General features: G+C 39.1%; 1 protein-coding gene across 1 annotated transcript in view; it reads left to right on the forward strand.

The window, feature by feature from the left end:
• Positions 1-5,259: 5,259 nt before the first annotated feature.
• LOC150081689 (cytochrome P450 4c3-like) overlaps positions 5,260-23,699 on the forward strand; it is a 55,921-nt gene continuing 37,481 nt past the window's right edge. Inside the window, exons 1-3 of the mRNA XM_090378809.1 lie at positions 5,260-5,682; positions 16,373-16,485; positions 21,179-21,264. Of these exons, the coding sequence (XP_090234935.1) occupies positions 5,439-5,682; positions 16,373-16,485; positions 21,179-21,264 (443 nt within the window). The 5' untranslated portion in view covers positions 5,260-5,438. The remainder of the gene's footprint in view (positions 5,683-16,372; positions 16,486-21,178; positions 21,265-23,699) is intronic.

The raw sequence follows: 23,699 nt of genomic DNA on the forward strand, positions 1-23,699 counted from the left end.
TCAGTTCAAATCCTTTTAATGACGCTAGGAATTTTTATGGATCATTTTCACGCGGCTCAGTTAGTCGGTCTCAAGTGAGTGTAGCATGTTTTTTTTTAACCTCGGAAACTCGGGTTTTTCGTTCGGCAAACAGTAAATCGACCAGAGAAAACACGCAATTGACAGACATATTATATACGGCGCGCGCAATATGGCCAAAGATGTTGATGAGCCTAAAACCCTACAGCCAACCAATCACGCGAAAAGTGTACTCTCTGTATTACGGGCAAAAGTGGTCCCGCAACGTTTGATCCAAAGGCATTAGAAACGAAAGATGCCAAATGACAGATAGGGGTTCCCGTTTTCCACCTTTGTGACAAATAATAATAATTATTCTATTAACGGCTCTCAAGTGTAAACTGTTTATAAGTGTATTATGTCTGAAGAAGTGCGTGTTTACTGACCGAGTTGTAGAAACTGAAAAACCCGGAATAACTCGCGGGGAACCTCCTCTCCCCCTCTCTCCGCCTGAGATTGGCTAATTACAGCCTCGACTGAATACGACTTTAGTAATTCCTCCAGTCGTTCACGGAAATCGAACCCTGACCTCTCAAAACGAGTGACAAGTGGCAAAACTACTGTCGCAGAACCTTTGTGTCTAGCACGGTTGTTATGATCGCCGCTTTTCCTGACCGTGCGGAAAAGCCGTGAATTCGAGAGTTCCCCCTCGGAGCCGGATTCTTTTTTCCACGCCATGGTCGAATTACTTGATCTCGAACGAGAGTTGCTTTATGTTATCTCCAGAAATTCGGTATTTTTTTCATCTAGAAATCAGGAAAACAGATTACGGAATACCTTCAATTTACAGACACAACACATTAACACCTCATGGTCTTAACTGCCCTGGCGCCAACCAAAACAAAAAGACCAGCAAGTTTCCGTATTCGAAATTTAATTTTAAAGTGAATTCCCCTAAATACATAAAAAAAACTCCACTAACTTTGGTAAATCCGTTTCTGCAACAGAATTGAATTCGGTTAATTAGAACCTCGACAGAAGAGGACCTTAGATATTCTTCTAGTCGTTGACGAAAATCGAACCCAGACCTCTCAAAACGAGTGACAAGTGGCGAAACTACAGTCACCGAGAAGTAGCCTTTGTGACTAGGTAATTTTTTTTGCAGCAGGTACCTTTTACGACATGCCTCCCATTTTAAAAAGGGACGAATAGAATCAGAAACTTCTTATCAAGAGTAAACCCAATAAGCGGCTCTGAAAGGCTGCCAACGCCCATTTCCTCTCAGCACACTTCCTGGATGCTTCACTCGGTAAAGATCTAGGTTGTGAGGAAACAGAGAACTATAAAAGCAGGGGTCTGAAGTTTCAACGAGGAAATCGTTTTAGATATGGTCTAAAATCTTTTCTCGCAAATATTATCTCTTTGTTACTTCGTGAAACCATCGGAAGACAACTTGAGGTTAAATCGTCATGACTTATAAGAGATTGCATCACATGAACAACATAATATTTATGTAATCCTATTCTAAAACCACTTATCCGCTTAGCACAACCACTTAGGGAGAATTTCAGAGGATTACATAAGGCGTTTTATTGCCATCCGTACTAAACAATCTAGAAAAGCTTTCCCAAGAGTCCTAAAATATTTTTCTGCAGTGTATGTGGTTATCAATAAGTTATCAACACCTTTCGCTTAAATTCACAGTTTAAGCGATTGTTAGCTAAGGAAAGCAGTAAATGCTAATCTGTTAAATTTCTTTGTCATGTCTGAAGCAAAGGGATGGGAGGTGGAACTAAGGTGAAGGGAGTGCGCAATCGACAAGAACGTCTTAAGATGAAATGCAGTTATTTAAACCGGTTTATACATCGTTTGTGGCTTAGTGACGAGCATCGAACCTTGACAAACTTTGTCATAAAGAACATGCGCAGTAAATTAACTACCACTTTCTGTAATAATGGTGGATGCTCAAAACATTCCCCTCGTTTCAAGCTATTGTTCTTATGTTTCAACTTATCAATCCGGATGGCGTAATTATCTATTTTATCTTTACTATTAAGCTAATGTATTATGAAAATGATAGTTATTTTAAGTTATTAAAACCATATTAAATCTGCTTCGACATCTAATATTGCAGATCATATAACGATAATAATTATTTCTTTTAAAACTAACCCTTACTTTCAATAAATCAAAACCAAATCGGATACTCGGAACCTGGTTAAACATACTCGTATGGTTTACCCAGATTCCTCAGTTATGCTGGAACAGTGATTCATTGTCAATATTTTGTCTACTACATATGGTATGTGAAATTTTGTGATGTCATTATTTCTTGTAATTTTCTACAATGGAATTACGTATGCCATTTCCTGTATTATGATAAGTCGTGCTAGACTGTCAACTTACACGACTTCACTTTAGTCAATCAAATTCACAATAATTTAAATCTCATTAATGCTAATATCTACTGTCATTTGTAAATGTAATACTAAAGGTCACAGTCTCTGCCGTTCTTATCGCGACGGATTGTTGCCTACTGTTTAGTACTAGTATTAGATATATGATGCAAGAAAGCCAAAAGCTTTTGCTGCACCAAACAAAAAATAAAATAAATAATAAATAAAACAAAATAAGAACAATAAATAAATAAACTACTTATTTGATTCACTCCTCACTTAGATGTCTAGCTAAATTGATGTCAGCCTCAACCACCCATGGAGGAAACTTATTCCAGGAGGAAACAACTCGCTGGCTTGAAGAAATCTTCCTGCAATGCAATCTAAAGCTCTTCCCCAGTAATTTGAAGTTTTGTTCCCTAGTTCTGAAATAATTTATAAAAGTGAAAATTTTAAATTGAATAGTGAAAATTTCACCCTCATTCATTTTACATTCTCCCGTCAGAGCCATGTACACCCCAATCAAGCCTCCTGTAAGGTGCCTAATTACCAAACTCTGCAGCTCACGCACTGCCCTTTCTCATATGGACGTCATTTTACTAATTTCATCAGGCACTTTTCCCATCTTTGGACCCTTTCGAGAAGCTCGAAGTCATTCTTTAGGTGCGGTCTCCATATTGAACACAGAATTCTGAATTTTTTTTTCCTGGAAACACGGGTTTTTAATCCAGTGATCCTAATATGACCGTTTTCCTACGAGTGTGTCTTCAGGCCGATTTTCATGTTGCGGGCTCCTTTTCCATCTAGGCTATAGGGTAATTTCCATCGGGTAATTAGAACCCAGATGGAAAAGGACTTTATAAATTCCTCCAATCATAGACGGATATCGATCCAGGACCTCTCCAAACTAGTGGCAAGACAGATAATGGCAAAACGAAGGACTTCGATTTAGGAAACATTTTCCTGAATAACTGGCCGGCATGCTGCACTCATGGATGATTATGATCTTCAAAAATAAAATAAAAACAAGACTATTGTAGAAATAGAAATATAATTACCGAGAAACAAATGTAAAAAATTAATGTTACAATTAGGATTTTTCTCCAATAGTCTTCGAATCATAATCGAATTTGTCTTTATGATGAAGCAAAACACGTCTTCTGTAACATCGAAAGCAGCATTTCAAGTTTCAGTGGACTGTGGTTCAAGCTCACGTGTCTGCCATATAAGTAACGATTGTATTCATTATCGAAATTTCTCTAACCTAGTGGATGTCCAGAGTATAAATAGAACATTTATAGTGGAGTCCCACAGGTTTCGGTGTTGGGCCCTCTGTTGTTTTGTATATTTATCAATGATATTGATGAAGGTATATCAGGCTTAGTTTTGTCGAAGTTTGCAGATGATACAAAGGTTGACAGTAATGGCAGTGTGCTACTGCAACAGAATCTAGAAATTTTGGGCAGATGTGCTGAGAAGTAGCAAATGAAGTGTAAAATTTTAAAATGCAAAGTACCGCATATGGGTAGAAGAAACCCCCAGAGAAATATCCCAACTCTGTGGTGTTACACTCAGGGTACTGGAGAATGAAAGAGACCTGGGGTTAATTGTGCAATCAGATATGAAGTTTTTTGAGCAATGCAGACAGGCTGCAAGAGCAGGTAATGGGGTTTTGTCAATGACATATGGAAATTTGATAGCAGGGAGCCAACTTACGACACTTTTAAACCTTTTCCAGCTCAAAAAAGCAAGAATTTCTTTTACTTCCAGGAACAAATCTTCGTTCGTGGTGGTATCTTTCGAACCTCATAAAGGTAGCATCAATTCCACGGCTGAACACAACAACTGGATTGTTACATTACTTTGCTCTACTGCATGAGCACAACTTTCGAATGATTTTTTCCCCTCAACTTAAGAGTTGTTCAAATAAATGTGCTCCGAATTCTTCTGTACATCTTTAAACAAGTTTGGGGAAAGTAAGAAAAGAACGTCTCGTGAAAATAAGGAAAAAATCGTGGCTTTTCAATAGTTTCAGCTACTACGTAACTAGCATACACTACTGATAATTCTTGAATGCATAGATTCTTGAAGACGTTTTGTTGACGCATCAAAGAAACTTTCAAAGTGCAGATTTTATTTTTTCTAAAGTTCGATAGTGAGAAAATTAAATTCGAATTCTTTCTCTCGTAAATAAATATAATCTTTACATTTAAAAATACACTGAAATCAATTCACGGCTAAGATAAACCAAAGGTTAATCATTCTTTATATTTCATTATTTTATAACAGAAACAGGTTTTTGAATAAGTCAAACACATTTACTTTTACTTCTATTACCAGAGGATCATAAACGTAAATTACTGGGGAAGAGGTTTAGGGTGGATCTCAGAAAGTTTTCTTTTTGCCAGCCAGTTACTGATTACTGTAATTTTATTTTATTATTTTTTAAATTATTATTTATTTATTTTATTTTATTTATTTATTTTTTTGGCTGGTGCAGCAAAAGCTTAGAACTTCCTTGCATCATATGGCTAATACTAATACTAAAATCAAATTAAATATTAGAGAGAGAGAGAGAGAGAGAGAGAGAGAGAGAGAGAGAGAGGTGTGCAATGACAGGGGGAATGCGATATGCGAAAGAAAGATGCTGGCTTGCTTTTCCTTTCCCTTTCCTCAACCACGCTCCTCCCCTCCCACCCTCTTTTTAACTATAACAGAATGAAAACCTTGAGACTTAATTGTTTCAACTCCATTCCCCAAACTAATACCCCTCTCTCATTGGCTGCACGTACAAGTGATGTCAGAAGACGTCCTACTGACATACTACTGCTTCCTTCCGTCAACTTGTAAATGATCGGTCCTTGTGATAACTGGTAACTAAGGTCGACAACTGAAAGAAGAGAATCAGAGGAAAGAGAATGAGATCATGCTTGTGTATAGAAGATCCGTGACTCGTTCGGAATTGTTGTATATAAAGTATGAGTGTTTAAGTCAACAATCAACCCATTTTTAGTTAACACGGGAGAAAAGTGTTAAATCTCCAAGATGACATCCGTTCCTTCCTTATTTTTGGAAAACATCCGTTTCCTAGGAAACAGTTTACCCTTCGGTTGGTTACTCTTTCTTTCTTGTATCGTAGTAATCTCAGCAGCGTTTAACTACCTCGATAGGGCCTATAATCCAAAAGATCCAAAGAAACGAATACCAGGACCAAAAGTGAACCCACTGACAGCTACTCTAATTCCCTTAAAAGCAATTTATTTTAGCAAAAGTGCCAGTAAAAGCTGCCGTAAGTATATCTATATGTCATAGCATCTTTACATTTAGGATGAGAGAGGGGAGGGAGGCGCAAAATGGATCATGTTAAACATTTAACCTGTAATATGTGCAATAGTTTTTTTTTTTTTTTTTTCTACTGAAATTAGTTTATTAAGAATGTGGCGAATGGGATCTACTCTACCTAGACTTGTTTAAGTGTAAGAGATTAAACAGGAAAAAAAAGTCGATTAATCAATTAATGTACAAACATTAAAGATTAGTTTATTTACATTTAATTTAATGTCTACGGCCAATTTAATACACACCAAGGTCGCATTCTTAGTCTACACCTCCTTGGCATCAATTAATTTTGTAAAGTAATGTAAAAAGAAAAGAACCCTAACTACATTTTATTTTTATAACCACAGTTTAAGCAACTACTGTTTTTGAATGCTTTGAGCGCGTTTAATATTGTCTTAGATTGATGGTTAGGCGAGAACCAAGTTATGCAGCTAAAATACGTCGACATCGAAAGATTTCTATTAGGCTCTACTTTAAATATGATGACTATTTCACGGCTAAATTTCTAAAATAAATTATAAGCGTTGTTGATTAAAAAGAAAGAAAAAATTGTGATTGGTACAAGCAAACGAAAATCCTCGTGAAACTATAAATGGCGATGTTACAATTTCCATTATCAACTGCTTTATTCGTTATAACTTCAGTCGCTGAAGGTTTAATGGTCAAGCGAAGAAACAGGCTGGAACTCAGATCTTTTCCACTCAGTGTGGGGTGGACGCTGATTCTGAAAACTGTGCCACCCACGGGGACACTTAGCTAGTGTTTAAGCATTTAGGCAAGTGGTTTATTATGATATTTTCCACTGGGTTATTATTATGTTCACAGACTTTTTTTTAATGAAGCGCTCTTTCAGAACAGCATAATATTCTTGCTATGCAGTATAAAGCGGGTTAGCAGGTACTGCATACGTGCTATCCAGTGAGACAATTGGCTAGACGAAAGAATTAAGCGACTTTCAAAGTAGCCTGGTAGTTGACGTCAAAAGCGCTGGCACTCAGAGTATCTCGGGAACTGCAACCCTTTTAAGGTTTTTACCTACGAGTATGTAAGGTTTTTACCTACGAATGTAACAGTCCAATAACCAAATAACATAAAGCCAACGGTGAGCCTAAGGCCGAAAACAGCTCATTCATGCAGGAGGCCAACGGAGACTAACAAGACTTGTGCAGGGTCACAGAAAGGCTACAGAAAATATATAATGACAACCCAATAAAACAGTGGAAACGAAAGAGGCATTTCATTACGTCCAACTCGTCGTACCTGGATGAACCAGGTTCCGCTCCTGCCAACAAAACACAAGACGATACGATTACAATGGGCTCAGGAACACCAACACTAGACAGTGAAGCACTGGAAAAATGTCTCCTGGTCTGAAAAATGCCATTTTTTTCTGATTAGTGAAAAAGAATATGACGAAAACAGAATAAGTGCATGGACTTATCCTGACAGGTGTCAACAATTCAGTTCGGTGATGGTAATATAATGGCATAGGGAGTGCCTTCGTGGTGCACACTGGGCTCATTGCTACCAGTGGTGGTGCAGCATTTTGTACCACAGGTTATCTGCAAATTATATCCGATCAGGCACATTCTTTCATGACGGCAGTGCATCCATCTACAAATAGATTCTTCCAACAGGACAATGGCCAGAATTGTACATAACTAGTGCCAGAAAGATGACAGTGAATTGATTCCAAAACCAATTGAGTACCAAGGAACTAGGTGGAACGAAATCTCTGGAGTAGAGATCCGCAAACATCCAATTGCAATAACTATGAGAACAACTAAATCAACGGGTCAGCATCCCTTTTGATAGCCCATTAAGCCAATACCAAGACAAATGCAAGAGTTGGCTGTCGGCGTGTAATGCGACGCCCAAGGGCGTCCCATACATTTCGCTCGGATTTAAGTCTGCTGATCGCACTGGCCACTGCAGACGTTGAATACCTTCAGTTTCAAAATATTACTCCACCACTTGAGCTCTAGGTGCAGTGGCGTTTTCGTGCAGGAAAGAAAAATCTGGGGCCAACCAAACATCTAAAAAGTCGCACACAGGGTTCGAGAATCTATTCTAGGTAACTTCCATAGTTTCGGTAGCTCTATCAAAAACATGAAGAGGAGTGCGGCCGTTGGTCATTATTGATCCCCACACGAAAGCACCGCCTCCACCGTAAGTGCCCTTTCTCTGATTTCGGAGGGATGGTATCGCATTCATCGTTTCTAGATTAAATAAAATAACGTCTAGAATCCGTTAGTAGGCTAACATGGGACTAATCGGAGAAAATACTACTATCTCATTTGTCAAGACTCGAAGTCACATGTTCATGGCACCAGTTTGGATGAGCTCTGCGATGTTTTTGGTTAATGAGATACAAATCACTGGCTTACTTGCGTAGAGTACACTTGAATTGAGCCGCTTAACACAAATCGGTTGAAAATGTTTTTATCTGTGACCATAGCAATCTCAAGAGACGTTGATGGCAGGATATCGTAAAGGTTTTCCCTTGCTGTTAGAACCAGAAAGCGGTCTGTTCTGGTTGACGTTTTTCAAACCAGGAGACGTTTTTCCAGTGCTTTTGAGTGACCTTGGCCAGCTCTTCCAGTAATGGTTCCTGTCTCCTGGAACTGTTTCCATAGTGTCGAGACGATACTCCGTGACACATTAAGCCAACATGCCACCTCCGCCTAAAACTGTCCGGCTTCAAGTCGTCCAATGGTCTACCATCTAAAAGAGTCATCTAAACGATGATTTGCCATTCTGAGTACTGGAGGTGTGGCTGTCCCACAGAGCAAGCCTGAAAACGGGAATGAGGTGATGTGGTCACAACCTGTGTTTTAACAGGCAAGAATAATTTGCACAATGTGCGGCTCTGTACGGTGATAGGGCAATTTCTATTGGATACTCGGAATTTGCATGCCAGGACGCCTATTATATGAAATATTCACCTTCGAGACACTCTTCACAATAACATATTCATGAAAAACGTTTTGTTCTGTTAATATTATCGAGCAATGTACCACGCTTAATGGCTGAAATATTGCCAAAACGTTTTGTATAGGAAATTTAGATGGTTACAGATTAAAACCTCATCTCCTGAAGACTCTTGTTCTGGGTGGATCATTGTATATTTGGATGTTGGTGCAGCATAGTTTTAGGAGCAGCAGCGAGTAAGGCCATATTGTTCTGTGCATATTTTCTGTAAATTGAATGTGTTCTGAGTTCGATTTTCTATTTTCTGGACGAAAAACTGCAGTTTCCGGGAGAAAAACCCATCTACCCTCTCCTGAGATCAACTAATTCAGCCAAGTTGTGACAAAGGCCCATAAAAATTCATGTTGTCATCGACTGGACTCGAACTCACGTCTTTTTGTCTCAGTATGGGGAGGGCCGTGATTCTACTAGCTGTTCTACCCACGAAGGCTATATTTGGATGTTCAACCTTTGTCTCGTCTCTGAAAAATGCAGAAAGGTATGGAATCCTGGAATTCCATAGGAATATACATATGTAATAACTGTTACTGTCCATAAGCTCTTGATCTCAGTTTCTTTCCACTTTTTTTTTTTTTTTTGCTGGTAGCACTAATTGCACTACTTCCAGTGGATATGGGATTTTAGCACATAAACAGTGCAGCCAGTAGAACCGGCTCAATGTTTAGGGACGAGCACCAGGCAGCATTTGCCCAGGTGTTGACTGCTCCCTAGTGGCAAAGTGGCCTAAAAGAACGCAAACAACACAGCCGCACTCATTGCATAAACAAACATAATACAACACACTCAGGCCTTATATACGAAGTTTCTGTATTCAGGTGAAGTTGGATGACCGTCTTGGAGACACCCAAATACAAAAACACATTCAGCCATAAATACCGGTAGTTCTTAGGAGACCATGTGCACACTACGACGTAGCATTTTTTTTCCGGACAGAAACAGGATCTTCCAAGACGATAATGCGCCGTGTCATCGGGCCCTCACTGTGCACGAATGGTTCGAGGAACACAGTGAAAATTTCACCCATCTTGATTGACCTCCAAATTCGCCTGACTTCAATCCAATTGAACACCTATGGAATGGATGTTCTGGAACGGGAAGTGAGGGGTATGGGCACGCAACCGTCATCTATTCCGACACTGTGCAAATCCTTGCAGGCAACATGGCTGCAGATCCCAACTGACGTCTCAGACATCCAGTCGAGTCAAAGCCTCGGCGAATAGCGGCTGTTATCCGAGCGCATGGTGACCCAACAGCGTACTCGGTAGGTGGTCACAGTTCAGTGATCACTGTGTGTGTGTGTGTGTGTGTGTGTGTGTGTGTGTGTGTGTGTGTGTGTGTGTGTGTGTGTGTGTGTGTGTGTGTGTGTTCTGTGATTTTGGAGAACATTGCCTTCAACTATAGGATTGTAACTTTGGCTGACAGTTGGAGTGCTGGACATGATTCATTGTGTCTGGTCTGGTGCTCTAATGATTCTGTTTTCCATGGCAGACTGTTGGATAATTGATGGACAGTATCTTTATTGGATTTTGAGGCTCTAGTGCTTGTGGAACAGCAAATGAAGAGATATTCAGTTCAACTGTGCTTCCCCCCTACTGGTTCCCTGGTATGGGCAACCGGGAAGCGCGATTGCTGGCACCCAATGGTATTGCACTACCTCGGGTGGGTGCGGGATTTCATGCGCGAATTGCGCTGCAGTAAAACCAAACCCAGGTAGTTCAACATACTCTCCGAGGCCCGCTTTGTAGAGACTTTACATATTCACAACTTTTTAAGGTGGAGTTGGGTTATGCCTGGGAGTCACCCTGTAATCTTGATACTGTATATTGTGTGTAATTAATAAATGAATGAATTAATAATATATACCACTTCAGTAATAGTTTCATTCATACATATATCAGTATATGCATATACTGATTGGGTAGCCAAATACTTTGCTTATAATCGATAATGAAAATGCAATAATTGATTATCGCAGATTTTACCATAATTGACTTAGGATCGTTTGTATCGATTGTATCATAACCGCCTTATTTTCATAATTAAGTTTAATCAATTCTTTCGATTATTTAAATAATCAACTATTAATCATTCGATTATGTCCATCACTTGTTTTAATCCTACATCATTCTTTCTTGATTTTAAGCGATCTGGAAAAATTATGATACACACACCGCTTTTAACACTTCACTTTCATAAAATGAAACTGAAGAACCACGTGAGAGATTTCGCATACTACTCTTTCATCATTATTTATTCGTTCTTCAATAAGCAGTCAAGTTATCTCCAGTCGTATTAAAACTATTCCTTAAGTGCTGCAGTGGTTTATTTTGAATTGAAAGTACCTATATCGTTCCCTTTTTCTCAGCAAAAGCCAAGAAAGATGTGAGGCCCGGACTGGCGAAATATTTCCACGAAAACATTTCATATTTTTCCCTTGGCGGATCATAATTAAAAGAACCGGTGCAACAACTTTCTCAGTATCATGAGGCCCCTGCTCTTGGCCAAACTCCCAAACAAAAGGTTATAGCGGTATGCGCAAGAGAAAACCTTCCCATATATAAGAGGGGAGAAAGGAATTGTACGAGCTTCTTCTTCTTCCAGTCACAGTTGAAATTTAATTACTTCTAAGCTGCTGCTTTGTTAATTGAAGCTAATTATAGAAATAAATTTATAAATTGCAGTATCTCTAAAATGTTTCCAAAGAAGTTGCATATATTAAAATTACCCAAATTTCTTTTGCTAAAAGCTTCTTTTTCCATCTTATTTTCTTCTTTTTCAGCATTTTTTCGAATACCTAATATGTACGCATAGTTTGACATTAAGCTGATGTCATTAAAGTACTAGCACCTAACATGAATGCGTACTACATTACACAACATGTTATTTATTTATTTATTTATCATAAAGATAACAGCCGTAGTTATAATAAATAAATAAATAAAATTTATTTCTAACATTTTTTTTATTTAGAATTCAATACAGAAAACCTGCAATACTATAGGGCAGTCTGCAATAATATTGCATTTCTAGTACGGCTAGACGTCGTGCTAGAGGTCCCAACGTGTGCCAACTGGACACGCTACAGACCATTACCAACCGCCCATTCACCTGCCTGAACAGTTCCTTGTTGACATGACAGGTGCAAAGCTTCGTGCAGTTTCCGCAAGATAAGCCCACTCCCATCCACTCGAAATAGCTAGAAACGGGACTCATCAGACCAGGAGACCCGTCTCCAATCATCTAAGGTCCAGTGCCGATGTTCTTTCGCCCAATTCAGGCGTAGAGTCCTGTGTCGTGGTGTTAGCAATGGGACTCTGATGGGTCGACGGCTTCCATAACCTATTGCGGCTAATGATCGCCTGATGGTCTTGGTGGAGATGTTTCTGGCACCTCCCTCGTTGAAGTCGGCCGGCGGTGATTTGTGCCACTGTCGCTCTCCGGTAAGCTCTTGTTATTGTTAGGAGGATAGAGTGCTGGATGGTTTCTAGCTTTCGGACGCGTCAGTGATGGCAGGGATGAAAACTGTCTTCTATAAGGCACTTTTCATCCCTGCTGTCACTTAGGTTCGCAAAGACGCAGATCGTCGTTAATCGCCAAAAGCTAGAAACCATCCAGCGCTCTATCCGCCTAACAATAACAAGAGCTTGTTGCAAAGTCTCAACTCATGCCCTGCAAGTCCTAGCAGGTTTACTACCTTTAGACCTAGAAATTGTCCGTACAGGTCTACTCTATCAACTCTCCAAAGGAAAATCAGACACAGTATTAGACTTCACCTTTGTTCCACTCAACGACAGGACTGCAGAAAAAAAGAAACGTATCACCCATTTACACAGGTCTGGCAGACTACATGGACGGAGTCTACAAAGGGGGGGGGGCATAACCTGAAAATTTCTTCAGGAAGTCCAAACAGTTTATCCCAAATGCCCGATATGGTTCTCCCCTGGCCTACAAACCACCTTCCTTCTCACAGGGCATGGTTCCATTCGTGCAAAACTTACTTACTTCCGTATAATAGACAACCCTGTGTGTAACTTTGGGTCCCAGGAAACCTGGGACCACCTTATGTACCACTGCCCGCTTTACGAAGATCTCTGACGCATTCTCATTACACAAATTCATTACCTTCTCTCACGGAAGATAATAAAACCTCCCTCACGGAAGGTAATCAAGAAAATCACCTTCTGGAACACAAGCAACACTACCGCGCCTTTTCCAAGTTTGCCGAAGACCTTTTTTTTTGCCAGGCAGCGAACTTTACCTCAACAGTAAAAGTCCGTGGGAACAGTGTCATACAACTCCTTCCTTGGTTCGTCCCAAGAGTATAATGGGGATCATGCAATTTCTGTACACCACCGCGATAGTGACCCATGCATCGAGCACCACTATCATCCCTCTTTCAAAGTCGTTTAACTCACGACGTTTATCCATACTGACATCGAATTACCGTCTACGTGAATGCAGTGTTGCAGTGTACCTATATACCTGCCAAGCGGTGAGTTCGTCCACTAACGAGAGAGGTGACAGTGTTGCATTGCCCAGGAACCAGGTATCCCATGAATCCTGTCCTTTCAGTGTACAAAAGAACATTTATCATCGTCTTCACGTACTATGTAAGTACATTAGTGTTTATATTGTACAGGCAATTCAATAAAATTTGTAGTTTTTACAAAGTTGGCCCGGCATGTAAATATACTGTTCTTATGCTTACTAGAAGAATACGGTGCTGTTTCTTGTATTCTGTCTATCTTGCGAACTGCTCTGACCGTTTGGTCGTCCCGGAGTATAAACTGAAAATTTATTTATTTATTTACTTCCTTTACAGACGTCCTTTTTTGAGCTTAACCTTTCCACAATCCAAATTTTCTTTGAGTCCATGGCCATATTAACCTAAAAAAAGTAAAACCGATCGAAGGGGCAAGGATTAGCCCCTAAAATCAGGGGCCCTGCCTAGTGTAAGGAGGATTATCCCGAGCGGCTAAATCAGAAAGAAAAAGAGTTTAGGTGACCACTTTCTAAGGATATGATGTAGTTGAAGGAAGCCTGCCAATTATGTCGTTGCGTCCATCTCCTTTGGAAAACTTTTCCTTTAGCTATACGCTGTTGAATACAATGAACGTGCGTATACTTTCGATTAATTTATGCTCTTGGCTTGGGCACTTCGAATCCAGCAGGACAATCTTATTTATCATCAGAGTGATGGCACGTGTGGCCAGTCCTCTACAAAGGCCGGTATCAGAATGCGGGAGACGAAGTTCGTGTAATTTTGCGTTTAAAGAACCCTGCTCGGAAGGAATGCCATAAAAGCATTAGGGTATAGCCAAGATTTAACTTTTTTGTTAAGTCGACCTTCAGAAAGAATGCTTTGTTTACTAGACCTACGCACGCTTCTGCCAGATTTTTAATGGTTCATTCCAGCATCTGGACTTTTCTGTTTCGGATTTAGCTTACGGGCTGATTTAATGTTCACTATATCCCTGTTTTATTGTTTCCGAAAGAAGTAACTGAGGCCACTCTAAGTGAAGTGCAGATTCAGGGGAGGAGATCCGGTGATAACTTGCAGTGCCGAAGTGGCAAACATCTTGTAATCAAGTGAGATGGCAAATAGCATAGTCGTCTGGATAGAGTCCAGCTTGTTCCTAAACGTAGTAGATTTCCCTATGATACCAGCCACTGGTACTGAACATAATTATCGGAATGAATATAGCCTTATAAAAATAAACTGTCATATTAGGTTTCCCTTGAACAATCTCATCCACCGATGTGAATTATGTCCATAAATTGCATTTGTTCTTTGGTCGATGTGCCTGTTTTGTTGGATGAAAAATCAGAGCTTCCGTTAGGGAAACACATTCAATCTCGCCTAAGACTAATTCAGCCATGATGTGAAAAAAGCCCATAAAAGCTAATCGCGTCACTGGTGGTATTCGAACCGGGCTTTTTCCACGCTGTGTTTTTGTTGTTGTACGGTTTGAGGCGCATCAGCGACTAGAACCATATTGCACCGTATATTCGAAGACTATATTGCACCGTATATTTATGTCTGTAAACTGAGCTTGTGATTGATTTTCTGTTTGCTGGACGAAAAACGGGAGTTTCTGGGAGAAAAAACCATGAAACCCTTGCTGAGGCTGACTGATTCAGGAACGTTGTGAAAAAAGCCAAGAAAAATTTATCGAGTCATTGGGATTCTAACCCAGGCCCTTTCCAAGCGGTCTGGAGTGAACGGTGATTAAAACTATTGTGCTACCCACGAGAACAACATATAGCCTTATGGAAGTATGGCAGTTTTGCTTTTTAGATCGCTGTCATGTTTAGAGATACGTATGACCAAGCCGACGAATTGTTTCGTTTTAATAGACATCCGTTTTAGGTGAGTGAAGAGGCGAACCTGCTGTCAAGGTCTTATCTGGTACTGTACTTGATTTCGGAGATTTGCTGCGCTGATTTTTATAGTAGGAAGTCTGCTAGATTGAAACTTGTTCTTGAAGAGGACCACCTTAGACTGCTAGAGCTAGAGAGAGAGAGATAGAGAGAGAGAGAGTTTGTGTTCCGAGTCCAATACATTTGGACAGAATTAACCGTAATTTTAAAGTGGACCCTCGCAGCGACTTGGAAAAGGATGGCAATGTCGTCTATACGCTACTTTGTACATGTTTTTGAAATGTTTCTGCAGCCATCCATCCAATTTGCCATTCCGGATCCGGAGAAGAGGGCCCAGGATATATCCATGAGAGCAGCCTCTAGTAACGGTTCTGTGGGTGAAGTGATGCTTGCTATTAATGACTGCATATCTATTTAGAAAAACAACTGGGTATTAAGGAGTAGAGCTGTCTGGGAGCACCCAAAGAAGCGAAGCCATGCGAAGACACTTTTTCACTAGAGAGAATCGAAAGCTCCCTCGAAATCGATGAAAACGGTGAATATATACTTGGAATCGGAGGGGTTAACAAATTTCAATAAGTCAACTACAGCATCTTCGCAGGATATGCAGAGCTAAAATCGAACTATCTGTCAAAGTGAGGAACACTGGTGGAAAGGAGCGGTTTAATTTTGCCTGCGTTCCAGGACCTTGCTCAGGTAGGGGGGGGGGGGGGTTGGGACGGTAAATATACTATAACTTAACTATAGCAAGGAGAAAACAATGAAGGCTCAAGATCACCCACCAAGCCTTCTCTCCATAGCGATGCCACTTTTTTTTCTCCTACTTTAATAATGAATTTTTCTGCGTACTTTAATAGCGAATAGTACTGCGTTATTGAGTTGCTTCAGAACATAAGCACGAGCATGAGAGAAATGCTAGATCTGCATACTATTAGTTAAATGAAATCTTTCATTATTTAAATTATAATTTTTGACTTTCTGTACCGGATTTTGAAATGTATGTTCATACGGGGCAATTTTAATACGTGCATCTCGCATGACACGTTTTTTTTTCTGGCTTACATTCTAAAAGTCTTCATTATTTATTTATTATTATTTTTAAATATATAACTCGCATTTCCTATTCCCTTATAGGATTTCCCTACGGAATCTGTACGGGAAAGTAGGTCACTGCAATTAGGTCACTTTGTGACAATCTACTTAATTTAGTTAATTATTATATTTATTCAAAGCGTATTTGTTTAGTTATTTCTGTGGTTCTTTTATAGTGCTATTCCAGACGATATGTGGATATGCTCGGGTATTCCAAAAGGAAGGATTATTTCGAATGTGGATGGGAACTCGTCCAGTTGTCTTACTTCTTGATCCTCCAGCTACAGAGGTATTGTTAGATAAGCTCATAAGCTGCTTTTCTATTTTACTAAATTTATATAATACTGTTCGAAAAATCACAATGAAAAGTTTCTATGTAGATATAACAACATAAGTCTTAGTATAAAGTCAGCTATTCTCAAACTTTGCGATACTGCGACCCTCTAAATGATAAATAAATCTATGCGATCCCTTCAGGCCCCCATAAACAAAACTAATATAATTTGAGTTTTTGGATTTTGAGTTTTTTTCATTTCAGTTTTATTTGAATTTGGCAAGGAATAAATACACCACTTTAAAAATTAAATTTTAATCTATATACATCATTAACACAATGACATTGAAAACTTGAGTTAAATAAAGGAAAAAAATTCGCGATCCCCTCTGAATTGCTTGCAACCCCCCTGGAGTGAGATTGGGACGGACAGTTTGAGAACCTTTCAAAAACAGCCCCCAAAATTCACGGGACATATTCGATAAACCAAACAAGTAGGTGGTGCATATCTAAAGCGTTTGGTATAGCATCTGAAACCACGGTATCAGTGACCTACTTGCGGTTTGGACACTTAAGCATCTTACTACTATGGTGTCTACGCGGATAGCAAAGTGTCATCATCACCATCCTCCCCACATCAAGCGGAAAAGGCCAAAGTTCGAATCCTATCGATGACGCGGGGAACTTTTATGGGCTTTTTTCACTCGGTGGCTGAGTTTGTCTCAGGCGTAGATACCAAAGTTTTTTCCCGAGAAACTGGGGTTTTTTGTCCAGCAAAACAGGCAAAACCACCATAGAACGCAGGCAACACATGGTTATTTACTATGTAAACAGCCCTTTCAGTATCAACACAACTTTCCACGTGTTTATTGGACTGGTACATGGACAATAATAATAATAATAAATTAAAAAAAAAAACTTTCAACGGCCACCTGCCAGCTTTTTTTCATCTGTCCATGTGTAACACGTCCATAAATTGCGTCTGTTAACAGGCAAATCAATTGCCATGGTTTGCTGGACTCAAAACTCGAGTTTATGGAAGTACCTTACTGTAGAGGCCTGAGACCGACTATATTAGTAACGGAGTGAAAAAAGCCCATAAACGTCCTCCGTTTCATTGATGGGATTCGAACCAGGGCCCCTTTTCCATCCAGTGTGGGGATAATGGTGATTGCATCCACTGTGCTATCAGCACAGACAACCAATAACATCAAAAAATAATTTTAGGATTTTAGATTACAGCTAAAACGACCTTGTTCCAAATTGGCTCTGAAAGCTGCTTTGCACGACAAACTTTTATTTCGGCCAACACCTACCAGATGTTGGTAGAAAGTACGTGCAGAGCATTCAGGCTACCATATAGGCCTATCCACCGTGAGAGTATAGTGGTTTCCCTACGTGTCCCTCATTTAGAAAGGTCTGGGTTCGAGTCCCGTCGACCACTGGAGGAAACTCCAAAGTCCTCTTCAACCGACGCTGTAGTTATCTGATTTCAGGATAAAGAAACAGAGGTTTTCGCAGAATTATTCCGGTTTTTTCAGCCGGCACCACATACAAATCTGCCAGTGAACACATGCTTCTACAAACACAGTACGCACATAAGAATATGGGTTACTCCAAGGGAAAAATAACAATTCTTATTAATATTAATATAATTACAGGCCTCTTTTCCACACCGTGTGGTAAAGAGTTCGAATGCTGTCACCGAAGTGAAGACATTTTACGGGCCCTTTTCACACCGTGCTAAGTTAGTCGGTCTCATGTCAGGACAGCACAAGTTTTCGTCCAGAAAAACAGGGAACGGGTAAAGAACAAATGCAATTTACGGAGTAGTACAAATAGGTCGATGAATTTGTTTTCTCAGGTAACCTAATAATCATCATCAGCCATTTTCAATCCACTGCAGGATGAAGGCCTCTCCAGCAACTTTCCAGTTCCTTCTATTTTGTGCAATAACCATCTATTTACTACCTACGAACTCTTGAATTTCATCTATCCATCTCCGTTTTTGTCTTCCAGGTTTTTTTTAGCTCATCTTAGGTACCATTCTGTTATTTTCTTAGTCCATTTGTCATCATGTCTTCGAGCTATGTGTCCTGCCCAAGTCCATTTCAGTTCTTTAGTTTCGATAAGAATGTCCTTTATTTGTGTTTGCTGCCAAATCCATGTGTTTCTCTTCTTATTTAACAGTGATTCCCAATATAATTCGTTCCATTCTTCGCTGTGTAGTGTTCAGCTTCTCTTCCATTCTCTTGTTGAGTGCCATGTCATTGCACTCACCGCACTTCCATCAGTCATGGTGGGGAGTATTCATTGGTTCATTATTTTACGTTTCAGACAAACTGGGATATTGCTCCTCAGTATGTGACTATATTTCCTGAATGCTATCCATCCAAAATTTATTCTTCTCTTGACTTCCAGCCATTTATCATTATTACAGATAATGACTTGTACCTGATAAGTATATGAATCCACCTTTTCAATTACTACTTCTTCAATCATTTTATCACTTTCTGTGGCATACTTGTTCATCATTACTTTTGTTTAAGCCATATTCATCTTTAGTCCAAAATCCTTACTAACTCTGTATAACTGATTAAGATTTTCCTCTAATTCTTTGGAATCATGACTTTTTATCACAATGTCATCTGCGAATCGGAAATGGTTTAGGTACTCTCCGTTCACATTGATTCCTTCTGAAAGTTTCTTCAAGAGCAGCAGTAAACAGCTTCGGAGATATTGTGTCTCCTTGTCGAACTCCTTTCTCAATTTTAAATTTGCTATTGTCTTTGTCTAGTCTAATAAAGGAGGTAGCGTTATCATATCTTTTCTTCTAAATCATAATATGTTGGTTATCTATGCCTTGTCTTTCCAGTGCCCGAAACATTGCCTTATGCTGTACAAAGTCAAATGCCTTTTCATAATCCACAAATGCCAGGCATAATGGTGTTTTATATTCATTTGCTTTCTCCATTAGCTGTGATATTACGTGAAGGTGATCCACAATTAAGAATCCTGTCCTAAAGCCAGCTTGCTCTTTTGGTTGATTCTCATCAAGTATTCTTTCTAATCTGTTACTAATGACCCTTGTAAACAACTTGTAGACGTGAGATAACAAGCTAATTGGTCTATAATTTCCGATTTCTGATTTATCTCCTTTCTTATGCAGCAAAACTGATTGCATTATTCCACTGCTTAGGCGTCACACCTTTTCTAATGCATTTTGTGAAGAGCCTTGCCAGTTTTTGTGTTATGTCTCTTCCTCCCAATTTTAACAACTCTACAGTAACTTCATCTTCCCACGGGGCTTTCTGATTCTTCATTTTCTTCAACGCATGTTCTACCTCATCAGGAAGAATATCGAGTATGTCGTATGTATTGCTAATTTGCGATCCATCTCCCCCAGTGCTGGCATCATTCCCTCGCCCCTTGTATAATTCTCTATAGTAGTCTTCTGCTATTTGAATTATGCCTTCTCTGCTATTTGAACTATGCCTTCTCTCCTATTTGAATTATGCCTTCTCTGCTATTTGAATTATGCCTTCTCTGCTATTTATAAGAAAACCATCGCTATTCTTCAGTTTCAGTATCATTTGTCTTTCTGTATTACTACTCATGGCTCCTGATTTAAATCCTTTGTTTTCCCTTAATGCTTGTTCCACTTTTCTTGTGTTAAAATTTCTTATGTTCTTTCTGAGTTTCTTTCTAATGGCTTTGCATAACTCAGTATACTCAATTTTGTCGTTGTCAGTGTTTATCTTGCTCTTCATTTGTCGTCTTCGGTTCATCATGACAAGTGTTTCTTGACTAATTTTTCTTCTTTGGATTTCTTTTTACCTGTAGTTTCTCGGGCTTTATCACTTTCAGAAAAGTGTTGTATTCCTCGTCGATATCTTGGACCTGAAAGGTCTGCAGAAGCTCAAACTTGTTTTTCCTCCTCTTCTGCTTTCTCAAACCCTTTGTATTACCTAATATTACATATTTCTTATTATTGTTTATCATATAGACCAAAGTTGGCCCGACTGATACTTTTGGTTACATAGCACAATATATAATCATTGTACCTGTCATGTGTTAGCCAGGGGTTAAATTATAGTCACAGACTATTCTCAGAACACTTCATATACATGTGGTGATTTCTGCTTTAGTTAACTGTTATTTATTGTTAAATAAATAGAGCTTTAACACAGTGAAGCATTTGTGTTTATTTAATTATCTGTTCCTGAATCTGGATATCTGGATGCCCTACAACCAGCATACATCAAAAATAACAGATTGTGTGCTGATTCTCGCTGTCAGGGTCACCACAAAATATGACTATAAATATGAGATATAAGGATAAAAATAAGTAAAATCATTGCGTTTAATTCCATTTCTTTATTTTTATGTCATTTTACATACGCGTGCGCGCGTGCGTGTGTGTGTGTGTGTGTGTGTGTGTGTGTGTGTGTGTGTGTGTGTGTGTGTGTGTGTGTGTGTGTGTGTGTGTGTGTGTGTGTGTGTGTGTGTGTGTGTGTGTCATTCACCAAACTGTCACATGCACCGTCGTATACCAAACAGTCATGCAACAAATTGAAGTGGGCCCGCTGTATTCAATCTTATATGGGCAGTAAAGATAAATATTATATTCAAATTAAGCTAACTAATCTTTATTTAATTAATATGGAGTTGGTAATAAGTTGTACTTTAATTCTAAATTTCTTTCCAGACGCTGCTTAGTAGCAACACACTCATCGATAAGTCTTTCGAGTACGACTTTCTCAAGTTTTGGTTAAAGGAAGGACTCCTTAGAAGGTATGAAACCAAGCATAGAAACAACGAAATAAATTAAGATCTAATTTTAAGTTTAAATAGAATCAATACACGTAGCAGCGAAGTATACAGGAAAAGTTTACTGCAGAAATGCTCCTTTATAGGAGTGGTTGAATTTTGTCTAATTCCCTAGCTCAAGGACAACCAAGACATTGGTCATAATTTATTAGCAGCTCGTGAAAGGGTTTGTAATACAGAGCCCACCTCTCCTGAAGCTTTCTGTGTCAAAGTTTACCTTGAAACTATCGTTACTATGGTTGCTGCTTGGCTATCATATTGCCATAACACCTCGCTGTCAGGGCCAGATAGAGGTAAACTACTATTCTTGATATATACGTTTAGATTCTAGCCGCCTCACCTTGTGTCTCGTCTTCCCATTACATTCACATAGATTGCTACGATCCCCAAACAGGTCTTTTGTGCATTCCATAATATTAAAGTGAACACCTCATTCTGATGCTTCTGTGCCACATCAGATTGAAATGAGTAATGCTCGCTCTCGTAGTGTGACATTTTATAGTCCATATGCTTGCATGATCCGGTATTAAAAGTACATATGGCGTTATAATTGGAAGTACGTCGCAACGAATTTCAAGGAAAACTTACTCCATTACTTTAAAAAAATAAAAAACAGCACGGTGTATTTTAGACATTAGCGTATATCGTTGCATCCTGCAATCTTAATTTAGATGTGCAATCCATTTTTAATAGAGTTATCCCTCGCTAACAGGGGAGGACACATCTCTAAAAAAGTACCGTGTTTGGCCAAACAGCGACTGACAAAACAAAGAGCCCATACAAAATTAGGCTTACCGGAGACAATGAGGAAAAACTGCCATTGGCAAATCCGTGGTTGGAGAGAATTTTATTTGTTAGTATTAGTAGTGGCAAGTGATGCAAGAAAGTAATCTTATAAAGCATTAGCCAAAAAAAAACAAAAAAAAGCACTTTCCCATTTCATCTATCCATATGCTCCAATATTTTGTCTAGTTCCTCCTTGAATTTATTCAAGCTATCCACTTCCACAACAGATGAAAGTTTGTTCCAACAATCAACCACCTGCTAGCTAAACGGAAACTTTCGCTCATCTATTCTGCAATTCCTCAATTTGAAGTTATGCCTCCTCATGTGCGTGGCGCACTATGGCCACAGATGCTGATGCGCCAAATAAATCCCCAATCAACCAACCAACCTCATATGCGTAGTCTGAACAGGAGGAAGAATCCCATCAGCATTGGACTTGCTCAATCAATTCAAAACCTTCAACACCTGAATCAGATTACCTCGCAGGTGCCTAGTCTCCAGATGTTACAATTTGGAGAATCGAAGACTTGCTTAATAAGAGCACCCAAGTGTTCCCCTCATCAATCTCGTTGTCTTTCTCTGTACCCGTTCCAGAAGCCCTACAACATTCCTAAAATACGACCTCTGGACCTGTATGCAGTACTCAAGATGTGATATTTCCTTTGTGCAATGGGATGATCCCCTCCTTATCTTTGCTAGCAAAATTCCTGTATATCATTGATAAAATCCCATGAGCTGACCTGGCAGGTTGTCTGCTCTGCTTAGAGAACTTCATATCTGACTGACTGCACAATTACCCCCAGGTCATTTTCATTTTCCACTACCACAAATATAGTACCACACAGTTCGTACGTTAATCTGGGGCTACCACTACCCATATGCAGTAAATACTTTGCATTTCTCGAGATTAAACTCTCGAGCCCATCTGCTTAATTTTTCTACATATTGTTGTTGTAGCATATCGTCATTAACTATCGCGCCAACCTTTGTATTACCTACAAACTTAGTCATTAAACCTGATATACCTTCATCAATATTATTAATAAATGTAGAAAACAACAATGGGCCCAGCACAGAACCCTTGGGGTCTCCAAGGTATAGATATTTCCTCACTACATAAAACTTGTAAAGAAACTATTATAAACTGTAAATTCAGTGGCTAAAAATATTTTTCTTTAAAAACATTAGTTTTTTTTTTCTGTTGTAGATATAACACTCCAATTAAACCTTTAAAATACTGTGCAGTTTTGTCAAATTTGGCCTTACAGATTCCAGCAAAATCGGAAAAAATAATTTCTCTGTTAATTTTAACACCTACTGCTTGTTATGCGACATGATAACTACCTAGTCCAACGTGACTCTTTCAAGATTAATTAAAACATAAAATTATATTATTATAAAATGTCACTGTTTTTTGCTTTTTTGTTATTTTATTCAATTTCAATTTTATCCATTTCATATTAGAATATTTCTGTTAACCCTTCAGAATGATACAGAATAATTAAAATTATCAAGATTAAAGTCTTAGGGGTACAGAAATCAAGGAACATTGCTGTTTTGTCATTCCAGGAATTTTTAGCACTTACCTTGGTGTTCAAGTCTGCCCATTAACG

Source organism: Mastigoproctus giganteus, chromosome 8 (genome assembly GCF_048544385.1).
Source record: "Mastigoproctus giganteus isolate SK-2022 chromosome 8, ASM4854438v1, whole genome shotgun sequence".
Taxonomy (NCBI): Eukaryota; Metazoa; Arthropoda; class Arachnida; order Uropygi; family Thelyphonidae; genus Mastigoproctus; species Mastigoproctus giganteus.